Source organism: Malurus melanocephalus, unplaced genomic scaffold, assembly GCF_030028575.1.
Source record: "Malurus melanocephalus ecotype Western Australia unplaced genomic scaffold, MMel_1.1 scaffold_61, whole genome shotgun sequence".
NCBI lineage: Eukaryota > Metazoa > Chordata > Aves > Passeriformes > Maluridae > Malurus > Malurus melanocephalus.
In genome coordinates, this window is record NW_026623293.1 from 2761449 (window position 1) to 2779222 (window position 17774).

Here is a 17774-nt window from a genome sequence, read left to right on the forward strand (position 1 = left end):
CTGCTGAACAGGGCAAGCAAGGAGACAGACCTGGTGAAGGACTGGGAAGCATGTCTTTTTCCTACTTCTCTCCAGCCATTAGGTCTGTTCAGGTGTTTGGTTCTGTGAGGGTCACACCCACAGCTTCCAGCTGCTTCCAGGCCTGAGTAAAATTGTACAGAAATTTGGGGTTCCCAGGATGTGATCCTCTCCTCCTGTTGCTCCCACAGACTGCTGTTAGGAGCAGGCTGTGCCACAGCCTCCTGTTTTGTGCCTCTCTTGCTCCCTTTTTGCATGACCCAGCTTTCCTGTTCGGGCATATGCAGTTACTCTTGGAAAAGTTGTCTTCTCCCTGGCCTGGAATACAGCAGCTGGGACAAGGCTGAGACAGGCTCTCATCCCAGCCACCATCTTYTTTCTTAAAACCTCACAGAATGTGATCAATAAATTACTAGCAGACAAATGAAGCAGTGATGATGCCTTTTCTTGCTCCCTGGGAGGATTTGGCAGGAAGCAGGGATAGGATGGCTTAACCACATCACATAATTTAAAACCTCCCTCTTTCCCACTATACTGAATATAGGTGTTCTGAATTGTGTAGAATTTTAACCTGCCCTAGATTAGAGAAGTTTTTCTGCTGATAGTTAGTTTTTCTGCTGATACCTCAAGATCTGAGGTAGCTATGCTGATTTTCTGAGGCAGATCATGTGGAGCCTGGAATCTCTGCCAAATACAAGATTAACACCTTCACTGTTCACCCTTACTGACAGGGAATTTGGGCAGCCACACTGGACATGATGCACAGCAAAYAGAGCAACAGCAATGTCATTATTTATTTGAGTGTTTTGCTATGTAGCACCCTTGTCTTGTAAGCAGAGTTGCACCCAGAAGAGAAGCAAACAGTCTGCAGACCAGTTCCCTAGAAGGGCTCTGTTTCACATGATATAAGGAACGCATCTTCCAACATGTGAAAGAAATACACATGATTTAAATGAGTTGCTGTGTTTTACAGTGGGAGGAATGACTTGGTTGTTTTGGGGTGATTGGGATTAATTCAAGGTTGTCTCTAAATAACCATATATATATTACTTGTTTAATACCTGCTGGCAAGTGTCGAATCTTCACAGTGACCTCTGCAAGCCACAGTTATACATGGCACTGTGAAATGAATTTTTTAGTAAGGCTGTTATGCAGAAAGTTTTAATACAGATTTATCTCATGGGTTAACAGACATTCCCTACATTTCTATGAAGTACCAATTCTTTCAAACCGAAGAAGAGAAATTGATTAAATTGATTCTGTGATAGTAACTGAATCTAGTGACAAATGTATCTRTGTTCTGCACTCAGTCTGAGTCCCCCTGGGCTTAAGCTCGGATTCTTGCTATATGCAGGAGCCCAGACAATTTGGTTTTATTTCAGTTTTTAACTTTTTTTTTTTGTTCTTGAAAGATCCATATCTTTTTGCAGGCTCTGTTAATGTTGGTTTTTTTTCAAATTTCAGGTTTAACAGTGGCTACAATACTGTTTGGCATAATAAGAAGTCTCCTGGTGTTTCAAGTTCTTGTCAATTCTGGTCAGAATTTGCACAACAAAATGTTTCAATCCATTTTGAAAGCTCCTGTCTTGTTTTTTGACAGAAATCCTATAGGTAAGTTTAATAGTAAAAAAAAAACCCTCAATGTTTAACCTATCTTCTTGATTGCACAAATTATACCATTTCTGGAAAACTAGAATTTGATAGTACTCTTGTACTTTTATGGAGTTATTTTTGCTTATTTTACTTAAACTCTTTAAATTTATATTTTTACTTAAATGCTTTAAGTGTAGTCTTTCTCAATTTATAAGTCAGACTGCTTATTGATGGTTCTTCTTACTGTCTTTAAATGCAGCTTACAGAACAATGAATTATCTGTAGCTTTGGTGTTGCAAGTCRGCCTGTGTTTGAGTTGCTTTTCTGATGCAGTCTCACAGGGTGTTTCCCATATGCTGAATGTGTATAAATGCATTTTGTAAAACTGTAATCCAGACCCTTAGGTTCTTCAAAAGAAAGGAGAGAGAAGCTGGACCAGAGTGAAGGGAGTGGGCAAATGGGTAGTACTGACTGACTAGCCAAAGGTTTCTTTTTTACATGAGAAACAGAAAGCTGATGCTCTTCCCTCCCTTGGAAAAAAAAGGGACATGGGGTTGTTCTCATAGCCCCAGGAAACATTTAATTGTAAGGATATATAGTGATGGCTTTATTGTTTCAGAGAAATTAGTAATATTTTCAGGAAATATATACTTGTGGAGAAAAGGTTCATGCCCGTGATCTGATGAAGGAAACATGCACAATTTGATCTTTAAAAGAACCCCTACAACTGCAGAAGTTTAGGGCTGTGTTWCATTGCCCACTTGTACTGTGAGTGTACGGAAATGTAAATTCAAGGCCACTGCAAAGGATTAGAAGGGAAGCTGAAGAAAYGGGTTGGTGGAGAGCTGGTGAGAGCACATACATCAAAAGGAATCCTAGTGCTGATGTGGCAGACAGGCAGGGATTTTCCTCTYCTCTCTCTGGTGTATGTGTGCACAGCGTATGCAGTAACTGTATTTTTGAGGGAATACATAATGGTCTCGTAAGAATGCCCAGAATATATCTGGCTCATGATAACAAACTAAGAACTAGAGAGAAGACATCAGCAACAGTGTAGAATAACACCAGTTTGCTTTGKAGCACTGTGAAGCTCTAATTAGCACTCCATTGTAAAACTGAGGTTCATAAAACCTGCCTGTCGCTGGTATTCACACACTGTTGTGACTTAGATGTGTGTTTCTATTAACAACAGATACTTCATAAAAAATATTAACTTCAGGATGCCTATGTTTCTTTCCCCTCATCTTTCTTTTGGTCATGGTAGCATCAAAAGTACTGCTGTTCTGATCTCTGCATCATTTGAAAAAGGAAAAAAGGAAAGATGACACATGAGACAATGTTCTTGTTTAGAATTGTAGCATTTAGCAGTTCTGAAATCCTGTTTGTAACATCTGTATTTCATTRTCTGATTTACATGRATTTTTACTGTTTATTTAACTTYTAGAACTTCACATGCTATTTCTTGCATTGAGGTGGGATGCTTTTTGCCCCCATCTTTTTTTTTTAATATGCCTATGAAAGACATACTAAAAAAATTGAAATTATTAAATGTGCCTTTTTCTAGGGTTGTGATTGTAATAGACAAGCCAAACTATTAGTGATCATATCCCATATTAGCAAAGCTGATATTGCAGTGTCAGATCTGTCATTTAAGCATCCATTATGTTTTCAATATTTGTTTGAGGTCTCTAAGAYCTCAGCAGAAGCAATTGCTGAATTGGTTTTTGCCATTTAATTGATCAAATTTAATCAGCAATTAAAAAACTCCATGGCTAGTATTCTGAACACATGGTGATCTGTGCTCCAGAGTCAAGGAAGGAAACTTAAATATTTAGGCATCCCAAGCTCTTGGTAGTTCTTATTGGGGAAACAGAGTAATGAGCAGCAKCAGGGAGTTGACATCAGGAAATGGAAGTATGTGGTGAATCATGGTATGTCTGTCAGTTCCCAGCGGTGTAGATCCAATCAGTCTTGGTGAATGAATGAGATGACTTATTTCTAAAAAAAATACGCTTTGTGAATCAGTTTAGGCAAGARCCCAAGATCTCAGTTTACAGATTGCATTAGTAATATATAGGGARGGGGAAGTTGTAAAGGGAATAGTACCTAGCACCTTACCCAGATGATTGAAGAATGTCAGTGTATTTTTGGAACGTGGATTACATAGGAGAGAAAGAAAAGGCATATAAGGACCCYTCTCCTTTCTCCCTTCCCAGCCAAAAATGTTTGTATGTACACAGGTCTAACACAAATGTTTGTTTGTATGTTCCCCTTTCTGTAATTTGGCTCAGGTCTAAAAATAGTTAAACATTACTGCATATTTTGCATTGGAAGAACCTTCTTAATAAGAATCTTATTAATAAATGACTCTCTTTCTTTCTTAGCATTTAGCCTAACCCTACTGAGCTCGTAATCCTRTGTGACCAAAGTGTATTGTCTTATTCAACATTCAGAAAAAATTGCCATTTATTTATGACYGAAATTCAAATTTATCAGCAGCTATCTCTACTGCATCACTTACAGAGCTATTGTGAAAGCTTGATGGGTAGTTGAAGTGTTAGTATTTTGGGTTTTATCACATCTGACTTGTCTGCATTTGTTCACAAAACTTACTTTTTTGAGGGTAGAATTTGGCTCTCTTGAAACTTCATTTGCTCTTCTGCCCATTTCCCAGTAAGGAAGTAACATGAATGTCAAAGTATCTGTAAGGCAGGAAGATGTGGACATTTTCTGTTTCATAGCGAATGTTTTCTATATTGCTCTTTACATGTCACTTGCAGGAATAAAGGGGTTGATTTCTGTGCATGTCTAGCACAAGAGGGCAGCATGATCTGTTTTATCCCAGTTGAGCATTACAACAGCTTGTTAGAAGGATAACAAAATTCATCTGTTATGGTTTTAGAGATTATATTTGTGGAATGAATTTTCAACCTCTCCGCTGAGCAATAGTAATGCGGTTCCATTCAATTGTCTTCATTATCTGCAAGAATTGCATTTTCTCCTGTTATTTTACACAATAAGCACTTCAGCTTCAGGTTGTGCTGAGTTCAGGAACTTTTTTCGTTCTGGAGTTAGTTGCCAAAAAATCAGATAACCTCTAGAGTCCCATCAGGGAGACCTTTTTCAGCCATTACTTCTTTTAATTTCTTTTTCAAGATGTTTGTAAGATTTCAAAACAAATTTGCTACAAAGTAAGGTTAGGAAGGGAAGGGACCTGGACTTCAGCAGCAGTGACTTGATTTGGGACTTGCCTCTTTTGAAATTAGTTYGTTATTGAATAGCAGAGAATCCGAGTTTTGACAAGCTTCAGGATTTGATTCAAGATTACTTGCTTAGTTTGTAAATGAATTGTTCTTTTCTGGGATTTAGGGTCAGAGATTAGAGAAGGGATGCTAATGTGTAACTCATGATTTTCAGTAATGGTAGTTTTAGTGGAAATAGTGTGTTATTTTGAGTTGCATTGAGTTTGGGAAGCTGAAACGTGCTGCTGCTCTGCTGATGGGTGCTGTAAGAAGGAGTGAATTATATGCATTAACTTGTTCAGATAAAATAGAAATCTCTTGCCCTTCTGGAGAATATGTCTAAAATGTAAATTGAACCAGAATCACTACACAAATGCAGCTTTTTTTTCCCTTCAAATTCAATCTATCCAAACTCTTGGTTCTGACAGTTCATAGGAGGAAAAGAAATACTTTGGCAGACTTTGCTGCATTTCTGGCCTTCTTAGAAATGGGAAGCAATGAATTGTGTGATGGTTGTCCTCCACCTGTTAAATTAACAGATTTTTTTTTCCCCACAAATGCTTTTTGGAAGCATGAAATAAACATTGATCCCTTTGAGTGCATACCTAGACKTTGAGATTTGACCAGGTTATAAAGAGAAATATTCTATTTGGTTTTGGCAGCCAGAGATGACATGCTGAACTGATAGTTAATAGCAGCACATGAAAGGAAACTGCAAATATAAAAAGATAAAAATGTGAAAGAAATCTGTTGTTATAATGARGAGTTTGTTTTTCTTTAAGGCATAAGGATTTTAATTATGATGTTCATAAATCAAGTGTTGAAATGCTTATAATTTGACAGATAAAGTTTCTTTATAGGATTAAAAGCATGTTCGTCAATGCACAAATGCCTATCTGCTTTTTATCTGACAAGTCTGAAATGGGCAATGTTGTTAAAGTGTTTGAACCATATAATATTTGCAACGAATATGGTATTTCAGCAGTCTGAAAATTACAATGCTGATAATGAGGTTGTTAAATTATACTTTATCAGTTGGATAGTGAAACTGCTCTAGTTAGTGTACATTAATGTATGCTTGTTCACACAAGTGATTTTGCTGAACAAGTAGCATGTTTAAACAAGAAATACTGGTCTTAAACCGTGTGATTTACAGTAGGTGGTGTTTTGGCATATCATGCAGTTAACAAGTCAAAGCTTCATGTTAAGATATTTCGTTTGTAGTCTTATTCGTCACTGATATAAATATTCAGYAGCAATGCCAGGAAATGTATTGTATTCCTATTTGACTCAATGACTCAATTGCTTGCTTTTTTTTTTGGAAACAAGATCTGTGCTATCTTTCTGATGCAGTTTTCAGATATATCCTTGTGGTCACGATGAATTCTGCAAGATTGTGAAAAACTGTACCAGCTTTTTTGACAGGTTTCCTGTTCTCTAAAGCTAATAAAAATAATAAAAAAAACCCATTATCCTTAAAGCAGCAGAGGCTTTGTTTCCAACTCTGTGCCAAGCTCTAAAGCGCGTTCACATGTGTGCAGGTTTGTTAGTTTATGTTAAAAAGAAGTCCCTATAGGACAGTCTTTTGTTGTTGTAAAATAAAAACACAGACTCTCTCTTCCGTGTTGGTAATCACTTGCATTTGTTGTTATTAAGATGGCAACACAATGAGTTCCATCAATCATCAAGATCCTTAACAACCACACAACGTTGTAAATATTATGTTTGGGTGTTTGAGTGGAACAGCTCGTCACTGAAGTAGGTGTGGTAATTAAAACCTGTTAGGTTGCTACATGTGTTAAAGAAAAACCCTTTAATGTTTTTTCATACAACAATGGCCATATGTACTTTAAATCTTATCAGGGTGTGATTATTAAATGATATTTTATGGGAGTTGCTCATTTACTGTTAGTATTATCATGGCTTTGTTAAGAGTTTAAATAGTCTTATGCTTCCATGTGTTTTATCACATTATGATTGTGTCAGGAGCTTTATAAAGTTGATTGCTATAGGAGTAGTCTTTAAAGTTAGTAAATGGCACTCTRGAGTTTTGTTTACATTTATTATCTATTAGCGTAACTGGATTCAACTCTATCCTATTCTTTTCTGCAGTAATAATTGAATGAAACCTGGCTGTAAACTGATGAGACAAGCCTCTTACATTCTCAGTTCACCGAGCCAGACCTCACCCCCATTTATGCCTAATACRGGAGATAAAATTAAAAGGTTTGCAGAAAAGCTGTTTGAGGAGGGGAYGAGACATTATTTGATAGGGAAATAGCGTGACGCTTGTACTGACAGCCACTTCCGAGTGCAATCTCCTGCTTTCCCGGCGCAAGATTTCRCGTCCCTTCGTAGGGATTTTCTATCTTCTTCACATTGAGATCCCCTGGTGAGGAAAACAGCCTGCTGTGAAACTCATTTCTGACCGTATGCTGTCCTGCCCAGATACTGCAAAGTCCGGTGTTTTCATTTACTGAAGCAGCTACAGAGAGAGCTGCTCTCGCCCCACCTCAGCCGAGCAAAAAGGAGGCATGGAATGTCGAGCAAGACAGAGAAGCCTAATTAAAAACACTGGCTTTAGAAGTCTGCACAGAAGCTGTTCTGGGACATCCCTTTCCTGCAAGTGTAGTGGGAAAATAAAAACAAAATTTTCTTTTAGTCCTGCRTAGATGACATCCTGTTCTGGTGAGATTTGTGGCAGTGAGGAACTAAATGTTGGTTGGAGACACTTGAAAACAGAGGGAGAGACTGCTGAAATATTGATGGAAAACTGCAAGGGGCTTAAAAAGAGGGGCCAGCTGAGGTGATGCAGCTACAAATAAGMTTTTAGAGATAATCCTTAAAATTTTGGAGATAATCCTCAAAATGGAAGATYTTTTGTTTGTTTKKWYWGWMASTATTTTTAATATGTACCTTTTTTTGCTATTTTTAATCTGTTTAAAWATTGTGGATGCTGCTACAACTTCTGTGGATATAAGGACTGGATATGCCGCATGGAGGGAATGTCCTCTCTTGCTGTTCATGGATGCCTRTTTTGGATGGGAAATGAATATTTTTGAGAAATGAGGAAGGACTTATCAAAACGCACTCAATTCCACCTTGGAATAGGGCATAAGCATTTCCAAAAATAAATTACTTTGGAGGAGAGCTGGGCAGGGATGATGAATAGCCAGGTGGTGAGACCATGTATATGGAACATGRGGAAGGCAGCCCAGATCTTCTCCCTCTGATTTAATGTGAGTGTTGAACATGTGGCTCTCCCATCCAGGGTGAAAGCCATGCACAGCAGGCTCTTGGCTCTCCTGGGCTCTTCCTATGCCATAACTTTCCATTGCTGTCCCTCATGGATGCACAGACACAGTTAGACCACGATGGTGTTTGCAAAAAAGCTAGCCTGTTTTGATGGGGTGTTTTGGGTTTTTTTTTTTTTGTTTAATCTGAGTAGCTGGAAATTAAAATAAAACAAAYGCTGTCACAGTGCAAACTCATTCATTAGCACCGTTCTGCTTTATACTGCACAGAATTCTTTCTCCCAGATGATCCTAGGTAATCTGCACTTCAGCATCTGGGTGAATTAATTAGTTGAGGTTTTTTTGTTGGTTTTTTTTTTAGTTTGCCAGCATCTTGCAGATTATGCAACAAGTGAAGATTAGTTTGTGCCTGTGGTGATCTTGTAGAGTATTTGGAAACAAAAGGCACTTCTCGATCCAAAATTAAAATTTTAGTAGAAAAGAATGGCTGTTGTATGTGAATCTGCCTGTTTTGGCAATCCAGAATAAAACTCGAAGAATGGAAATAACAGCAGAAGAAGAGGTATTGGATCGAAATTGACTTTAGTGTGCTGTTCAATTTAAAAAATGCAAACTTCAAGTTATTGACAAATAGTACAACACGGCATTACTTTCTGTCTTCCACCCTGTCTTCCCCAGATACTTTTTTTTCCTTCATCAAAATCATTAGGCACTTATTCAGGGGCTTTTCACTGCACATTCAGGTGAATACACATGCAGAACCTCCTGTAGGTTTTGCTTTTTGATGTAATTTTATGGAAGATAATCTTGTATTTGGAGAGGGCAACRTTATTTCAAGTTGTATGTGTTGACAGCTACCCGCCTTAAGAGAGCTTTTCAAAGCTTTGTAAAATAGCATCAACCATATGAAGAGCATTTTTTTGTTTGCTTGCTTTGTTAGTTACTGGACAATAGTCCTGTAATTAGAGTGGTAGTATGTAATGGACATTAATTATTGCTTGCAGCAATASAGACCTTGAGGTAGGTAGCTTGAAACTGGAAACTGCAGGTTCATTTTTTTTTGAGGTATGTTGTAATGTTCATTTAAATTTGGGCTCTTGTTGAACATTTTCCTAGGTGATTCTTATTTGCATATTTTGTTGTATAGCTTTTGATTTTGGCTTGAATAGARTATTTAGTTGTGGTGGTCCCAAAGGGAGGTTGTGGAGTGAGGTGGTTTCTGAAAAGTCTGTAGTTGCTTTAGCTATTACCTAATGCTGGGTAGGAAGTTTTATTCACAAGGCCATCATGCAAATCAAGCTGCTTTATGGCAGAAAGGTGGCWGTCTTCATTTTCAGCTCTTTGGTTCAAGGTAAAGGGCCTTTCTTGCTCAGGAGGTGGTCTTAGTTTTGTGTTAGACTTGCACTGTTATAGTAGACTTTTGACCTGTTTGTTTTCTGGTTGTAGCATCCCCTCATCCTTCCTCMTTTGCCAGTTAAAAGAAGACTATAAAGATCACTAATACTTTTCAAATTTGTGCTTTTATCRTGTGCTACTTGTGCAATGTTACTGACATTTGAAAATTCAAGTGAAGTTTCGAGTTAAACTTTTCATAAAATCATGGTTTTTCTGTCCAATGACATGGTTCTGGTCAGTTTTCATCCATTGTGTACTTGTCATYCTCTGCCTTCTGTGCACAGGAATGCTACTTTTCCTGACCTCTTTCAAGCATAAGTCTTCACTAGCTTGAATTAATGTTGGGACAGAGAGTGCAGAATAATCTGAAAGTGCTTGGAAATCTGAGAAGGTGAAGATTTGGAACTTGGACATTCTTGCTAGCAATTACAAGGAATAATAGATGGAGGAGAGATGGCCTAACTCTTCCTCAGTTTTCTTTTTATCAGGAGTAATAGATGGAGGAGAGATGGCCTGACTCTTCCTCAGTTTTCTTTTTATCAAATTTGATGAGATTTTTGTGTGTGTGGGGTTCTTTTTTCTCAATGAAGTTATTGTCTGTTTAATATGCAAATGATGCAATGCAGAATATTGCTAATTTGTGGGTAGGCAAGAAAAAACACTCTGCTTTGTGGTAAGCTTCCCTTCATTGGGAATACATGTTTCTTTGTCCCTCCATGTRTTCATTTCTCAGCATAATTTCATATTCATGAGTTTGAATGTTCACAACCTAAAATAAATAGTTTGGTCTACATTTTAGGCAAAATTCCTACATMTGTTCTTAAGATGTCATAATTAATTTCTCATACAGGAAAACTGTTCCTGCCCYATCCTTTCTAGGGCATTCCAGGAGGACAGTAAGTGATTGGATTCCAGGGACATTTGCTCAGTGTTGTGTTTTCCCCCCTCTTCTTTTGAATGTGAATATTTAATACTTAATACTTTTACGCTGTCTTGTTCCTCTCTTCTTCCAGAGCATTTATTTTTTTTTTGTCTAGAATCTGTTGTGCCGATCTTTAGAGAAAAGGTGGTGTCTGTGTTCAGTTAGATTTAGTTTAGAATGTTAATGGTTCATATCCATCTTCTCATTACATAGGAAAATGGACTGTTTCAGCAGTACTGTTGCTGTCCATCACTGGTGTTTGCTTTCTCTTCCCTCTCAGTGAAATTGGTGAATATATCCTTAATGCTCGGCAGTTAATGAAGAACCTTCTGTTTTTATGATCTGTAATTATGAGAAGATCTGTGCATTGCCAAGTAAGACAGGAGCCTAACTTTCTTGGAGTTTACAGAAGGAGAAACTAAAACCAAAACGAAGTGCTGGAGTTCTTGTGTTTGTTCAGATCAGATTTGCTGTGTGGTGCTTACTTGGTTAAATTGCTGTTAAGTATTAAGTACAAATGACATCTTTGTTATACTAAGATTATCATTTCAGTAATAAAATTAGGGTTCAATGAGAAAAGAAATGCAATTTTCTGGCATGAAATAATAAAATTTCTTCAAACCCATGGTTACTTGTGTTTCGTAGCCATTCAGGATCCCACCTTGATGAGCATGTGTAATGAGKAATGGCCAGGCAAAGAAGGGTATTAACAAGGTCTAACATCAGCTCAGGTTTACCAGGTGTGTGATAGGGAGCCAGGCTCTTTCAGAACATTGTGGAGAACACCAATGTTAGTTTTTTTTTCTAAATCCTGTTGGAAAAAAATCTGTCTTTGATACCCACTATAGTGTGAGGGTTCAGGATGCCTACCTGTCTCTGTGCTTAAGGATAAGTATCTTAAAATCTTGAGGATTTGGGAAGTGCCATTTAGATTAAGAGAAAAAACAAGCTATATTTTTAACGTGTGTTTATGTATATATGAAACTCCGTGTGCTTTGCCTGAGGATGGTATAATATTTCTCTTCTTTTTCCCTTAGTTTATTCCCCAGTCTCCTTTTAGAAGAACAATTCTCCTCTCTCCTGTCTCAACAACCAGCCAAAAGTAAACAATTACAGTTAGCTCTCCAGATTATTTCTGGTATTTGCTGGCTAAAAAATGTTAAAATGGTTTAAGGGACAGTTGGTAGTTCCTACCTTTAGTCAGCTAATATTCCCTTACCATTGGAGGAAAAACAATGGATGCTCCTTTGAGACAAAAGATACTTACAGAAACCACTGCAAATTTATAACCTCAGAACTGTGAAATATAGATGGCTTTACCTTTGGAACTGTCATCTTTCTTTTCTATTAAACTAACAATATATGGAGAATTTTTTTTTCTTCAGTGTTTTCAACAGAAAACTAGTTGTGCTAGACTTATTCTAATATTGAGAAATCTTATCTGAGGAGCGCTTTCAAAATAAAGCCAAATTTGAGAGAAAAAAAGTGCCTTGAGGTTTTTATAAAGCTGACAAGTTTTAATATTCCAAATACGTAGTGACAATGATCTTTTTTCATAATTAAGCTACAAGTATGATTTAATATTGAATTCAAAGCCATTCACTGAATGCTGCTTATATTTAAACCCTCAAAAATCCCCAAGAGAAAAAAAAAATGGGAAAAACAATCCCAACATATTTTTTCTAATTCAGATAAGAAAAAATAAACTCTGCAGCACCTCAGTTTAATAACCAGTGTTGCTCAGCTACTACTGAAGGCTTAAGGACAGTGTTTAGAAGTGATTGTTCAGAAATAAGTGTTTCTCTAAGATTATGAGGGCTTATACAGATGATTTTGTTCACCTGCTGAGTGTTSAAGAGTGAAAATGTCCAATCTGACGCTTTCCAGAAGTGTTTGTTTGCTTGAAAAATAGAAACGCTTCTGTGGAAAAATAGGATTTAATTAATTTTTGTCCCRTCTTAGCCATGTACTAAAGCAGTATTATTATATTCTTTTAATAGAGACAGTGATGTTCAGTGAAATGCAAATTCCCAAGTTTCTAAAATGATCTGAGATGTTTTTAGCTTAAAACGTTGTGCTGTGAGCACTGCTTAATTTGTTAGTTAAGAGCACCTTTGTGCTCTGCCTCTTTTGTTTGTACTTCTCATGACATGCAAGGTGTTCAAATACTTGTTGAATACTTGCTGTTAATTTTCAAATAGGCATAGAGGTGTTTTGAATAGAATTCTTATCTATTGTTCGATTAAATGTGCAGTAGAACAAGTTACTAAACTGAAAGACAGTACGTTTACATTAGATATTAATAAACTCTTTTTTTGTTGTGAGGGTAGTGAGGCACTGGCACAAGTTGTCCAGACCAGCCTGTGGGTGCCCTGAGGTGTTCAAGCCAGGTTGTGGAAAGAGTCACTGCAGGAGGGGTGGAATTAGGTGGTCTTTAAGGTGCCTTCCAACTCAGGCCCCAGTCTATGTTTTTTTGATTCTATGGGTCTCGGAAAAACAGAAGAATACATCCATTCTTTGACTCTCTGAGGAGGAGGTCCAAAAATACTGTTCCACCTAGTGACCTGCAGCACTTTGGTAGATTTAGGTTGTATCTGAATTCCTACAAAGTAAATGTGATGAATTTCACCATGGGAGAAGAAGACTTTAAAGACCTCTGAGATTTGGTGTAAAGCATAGATTTATACTTGTCTTTCATCTCTCTTTTAATGGGGTGGGGGTTCTTCGTAATGGCACTTGACCACCAAGATAGACAGAGAATGCTGTTGGTGTAAGAGGAAGTGTGATGGGTATAACTTGCTCCTTAGACCAAATTTTCCTCTTGCTGTGTGCCTTTCTGCTGTGATACCAAAGCAATTCTGAGAGGAAACAGAGCAAGGAAGGCAGTTATTTTAATTAGTGAATTTTRTCCTCAAAGGCCTTTCGATCTAATTCGGTCTTCTGATTTTCTGTTGATTCTTCCAAATGCTTCAGACTTACTCAGACAAAAGCCTTTTTCTTCACAATTGTCAAATTTCATTGCATCTCGAGTCTTGGTGATAGAGCTTAATTGTCAGCAAAATAAGTCTTGGTTTCTATAAATTGTTTGATCCTCAATTGGTTTAGAAGTGACAATATACTTTCATTTGCAGGGTTTAGATACTATTTTCATGTGGCATGTGGAGCAAAGTTGGACCAACTGAAAACATTATTTCAGTTGTTTTCTGTCAGGAAGGCATAGACAAAGAGCTTAGTCTCAGATCGTTTAAAATTCAAGCATCTGCCACTAGGGGCAAAAATTATTTTCCTGTAGGCATTCGTCTTTTATTGTATATTTACCGTGCTGCTTCAGTTGGTTGATAATCTAATTTAAAACTCGGAGATGATTCATGTGTCCTCAAGGGGATTCACAGCTAGTTTAAATTGTCTGATGTCAGAACTTTCCAGTTCTTTTAGGATCTCTTTTCTGAACATAWTGGTCCTTTGGCTGTTTGAAGCACGGAGGAGGAAAGAATGTGACCCGTGCAAGTGGTAACACTTGAGAGATGCAGTTTTACAGCATACCTCGGATTTATTTTTAATATTTATTTGGATTTCTAGATCAGGTAATTTGTGATGTCTTGCCTTAAATTTGGTCCTAATCGTGCCAAGAGGTCCATTGTGGACAGACTTCTGCCAGTGTGAATGTGGTAACCTGTTGAAGTAAGGAACCTTCTGGTCTATCTGTTGTAAAATAGACCATGTGCTGTGCTAGAGGTTTTTGTTTCATAAGCCCAGCATTTTGTACACCAACTGTGGCAGGACAGTTTTCCAGAAAAACACTGGATTATGAAAGGTTACAAAACCTTGATGTCAAGAGGCACTTCGATTACCTTTCTTCAGAAAACCAAAAGTAACAAACAAAACCCCATTTGTTCAGAAGGTCCTAAAAGGTTTTAGAGTGATCCAAACACTTCAAGTTGTTCGTTGCCCTTCCTAAAGGCGTGACCACTGTCCAGTTGACCACTAAGAACTTTAGGAATTGAATGTTCATACTAGGAATGTGAACTGCTATTTAAGGACCTCTTCCCTAGAATCAGGCAAGGACAAAACAGACATTCAGAAAATTAAGAGGTGGTGTAAATACCATTCAGCTGTGATGAGAAGTTTATTGAATGCTTTTCACATACATTATAAAGTTAAGCTGCATTTCGAAAACTATCAGAGCCAACATTTGTTCCCCAAATATTGTAATTAAACTTCTGTGCTAAGTTGTTAGTAATTAATACTCTGTAATTTTAATAGTGGTTGGTATATTAACACAATTGTGCCTTTTGTGGTTTTTTTTGCTTGGAGGTATAGTTTTGTTTCCTATGTTTTTTGCGGATGTATCCGCAAATTGATCCAGAATCAAGTTCTGTCCTCGTGCTGTTTTGTGGAGAAACAAAAACCACAAGATATTTTTCTGTCATTTGCTTTCATTATTATGTATGTATTTTTCCATTTTATTCATGCTTTATCAGAAATTTGGTGTTTCTTTCAATGCAGAGTGATGGCAAAAACCACAAGATATTTTTCTGTCATTTGCTTTCATTAATATGTATGTATTTTTCCATTTTATTCATGCTTTTTCAGAAATTTGGTGTCTCTTTCAGTACAGAGTAATGGCAAAGCTGTTGCTTTAAAACAACCTTTCCCAAATGTCTGGGGTCAGACTAGGATCAGTGATTATTTGCAGATTTTTTAATGCATTTTACAAAGTATAATTTTGCTTCAGGTCCATGAGAGGATTTAATAGTGGTTTATATATTCGATTTGGGTACTTGAGTGATAGGTATTTTTGTCATAGTCTTAACATGGCTTCCATAGCTGTCCTGTTTGTTGCAGTCCTGGAACTTGTTACATCCTAATGTATCTGATTTAGTTTCAGCAGAAAAGCTGCTGGTTTAAAAAAGTAACAAAACCAAATTGTGGTGAAAATGGATGTCAGGAAAACGGAATCAATGCGTAAATAAGTGAACTGTTAAGATGGAATGACAGGTGTGTTTTGAAGGAAGAAAGAAAACTTTACAAAAAAAAGGAAAGTAATTCCTTTACCTGAAATCTTAAATGGCCTTGTGAACTCTTAAGACCCTGTGTGAATGAAATAAAGCAATCTAATCAGAGTATATTCTAAAGACTGATGAGACACAACCGTCTGTTTCCCCTGCAGTTCTGTACTTAGCAGAGTGAAATATGCAGTAAAAGCAGTTTAAAAAAAGGGTGACTAAAATCCTCTGAATTGTTTTCTGAAGACATCTCCTTCAATAGACAGTAAGCCTTGCCTCGTCTATCAGAGTATAACCTTGTGAATAGTCTGTATGTGCCTGTGGTTGTACAGTATGTCCTGGATGCACTTTGCTATCTTCCTTCAGGTGACAATGGCTTTTGGATTTCTACAGTTTTAGTTTGGGAAYTCTTTCACAACCTGATCTCTCACTTGCTGTATTTCCCATATTTTCTGTGTGAAACACCCTTTCTGTTGCCTTTATGGCTCATGTATTGTTATTCACCTGTCACTCTGCATTTCCAAAATATCAGTTCAGGCACTTTTCTGGTTTTAAGTGTTGCAATCACCTTCTGTTCACCTTCTATTCTCACTTGCTTTGTCCCACTTCTTCCACACTTCCTAGCCTATGTCTGGTTGTGTTGGGCTGTGTGCCTTGGTTGTGCATGGGATGGCATTTGTACCTAGAACTTCACATTCTATGGTGAAGGAGAATGGAAGAAGCAACATCGAAGGAAGAGAGAGGAGAGGAGTAGATACATAGTGAATGAAGCTGCAGGTGAAGGAGAGGACAAATGCAAACAGTGCGAGCCCCAGTCAATATGTACACAAAGCTCTCATTATCCAAAGGCCACAGCTTTGGCGAGTTCTGTGACTGTGACTACCAGCTTGTCTCATGACAGTTCTGTCTTGCAGATGCTCCCCAGGGCCACATGGAGGGAAGACAGTTTATTTTAATCTTACAGCCCCAATGTACTGTGAAGGGAGTCTTAACAGGAGTTGTAGAGAGGAGTGTGACTTGCTTTGCACATTAGCCTTCTCCCCATGCAAAGCTTTTACTATTTCTGGAGCTGTTGGCACATTAGAGTGTTTTTAACTCCCTCCCTCATAATTTTGCTTGTTTATCTTTCATGCTTACTCTTTGTAACTTCCTGCTCTCTGTACACTAAAGTTCATCCACAAGCTGGCACTTTTTCATCTTGGAATCATCTCTTGAGATGCACCAGTAGCATTGTAACCACAGTACACTGACAGTAGTTAAACATATGGGTGGGGAAACTCATTTATTCTGTGACCCCTTTGTGTTCCCGTACTTTAAAACACATCTTGTCCTGCAACTTTCTGTTCCAGCTTACTGCTGCATCTTCCCTTAGCTCGTTATTCCTTCTGTAGTCAATTGTGTTGGTTTCTCTTAACTGGCATGACAACCTCTTCAGGGCAGGGCATGCTGCTGGCTGCGTGATGGTCCAGCCCGCGTCCTGGTGAGGCTCTGCCTCCCATTTCAGATACGTTAATTCTCTTCTGGGTGTTGCTGTCACGGAGACCACAAATGGCAATGTCCTCAGGAGTCCCTAGCTGTGAGCAGCACTCTTCTGTTTTAGCCTGTTTATTTATTTAGGAGTTCATAGTGCTGGACAGCTGTAAATCAGAGCTTCACAGTGAAGTCTGTCTTAGAACTGAACAAAACCAAAAGAACTTGTAAATTGTGTTCACTTCTGTTTCAATGACAGTTCAGTCAAGTAATTTTTTTCCTCCTTGATGTGTGTGAATTTTTTYCTCTGTTCATAGAGAAGTGAAGAAATGTTGCTGTTAACATATTTATCGTTCTAAATTTTTTATTATTTAAAAGCCAGGAAAAATAGGAAATTATAGGATTTAAAAAAAAATTTATGCTACRTTTATTTAAGCATATGCTTTTAAAATAATTTAACCTCTAGCGTTCAGCTATCAGAAAAATCTATGGGGATTTATTTAAGGTATGTTTATACATAAACATTAAAGKTTCTTTGGTGTTGATCTATGTGCTTCTAATGTTTTAGTGTGGTCAGCAACTGCTTCTCATTTGTAGCTGCTTATTCCTAGTATATTTTTTTTTTGTTTCTGAGATGAAGCTTTCTTACAGTTGCCCAGTAGAGGTGTACAGWACAGTCAAAGGCAGTGCAATATAACTTTTCAAAATGCTTATCATTTAGTAATTAAAATGTCTTTCCTTTAATGTAATGTATAAAATATACAGTAGAAAAAAAGTTGTATTTGAGGGGATTTTCTCATTTGAATTAATTTAATAATTGTTAATTATARTTTAGACTGTAAAGGAGTTTATACAGATACTTTTTCCCCCAGAA

The 17774-nt window shown here is 37.4% G+C and overlaps 1 protein-coding gene across 5 annotated transcripts in view; it reads left to right on the forward strand.

The window, feature by feature from the left end:
• ABCC4 (ATP binding cassette subfamily C member 4) overlaps positions 1-17774 on the forward strand; it is a 146459-nt gene that overhangs the window by 52681 nt on the left and 76004 nt on the right. For all 5 annotated transcript variants that reach the window (XM_057366223.1, XM_057366224.1, XM_057366228.1 and 2 more), the window contains exon 19: positions 1483-1629. In XM_057366223.1, coding sequence (XP_057222206.1) covers positions 1483-1629 — 147 coding nt within the window. The remainder of the gene's footprint in view (positions 1-1482; positions 1630-17774) is intronic.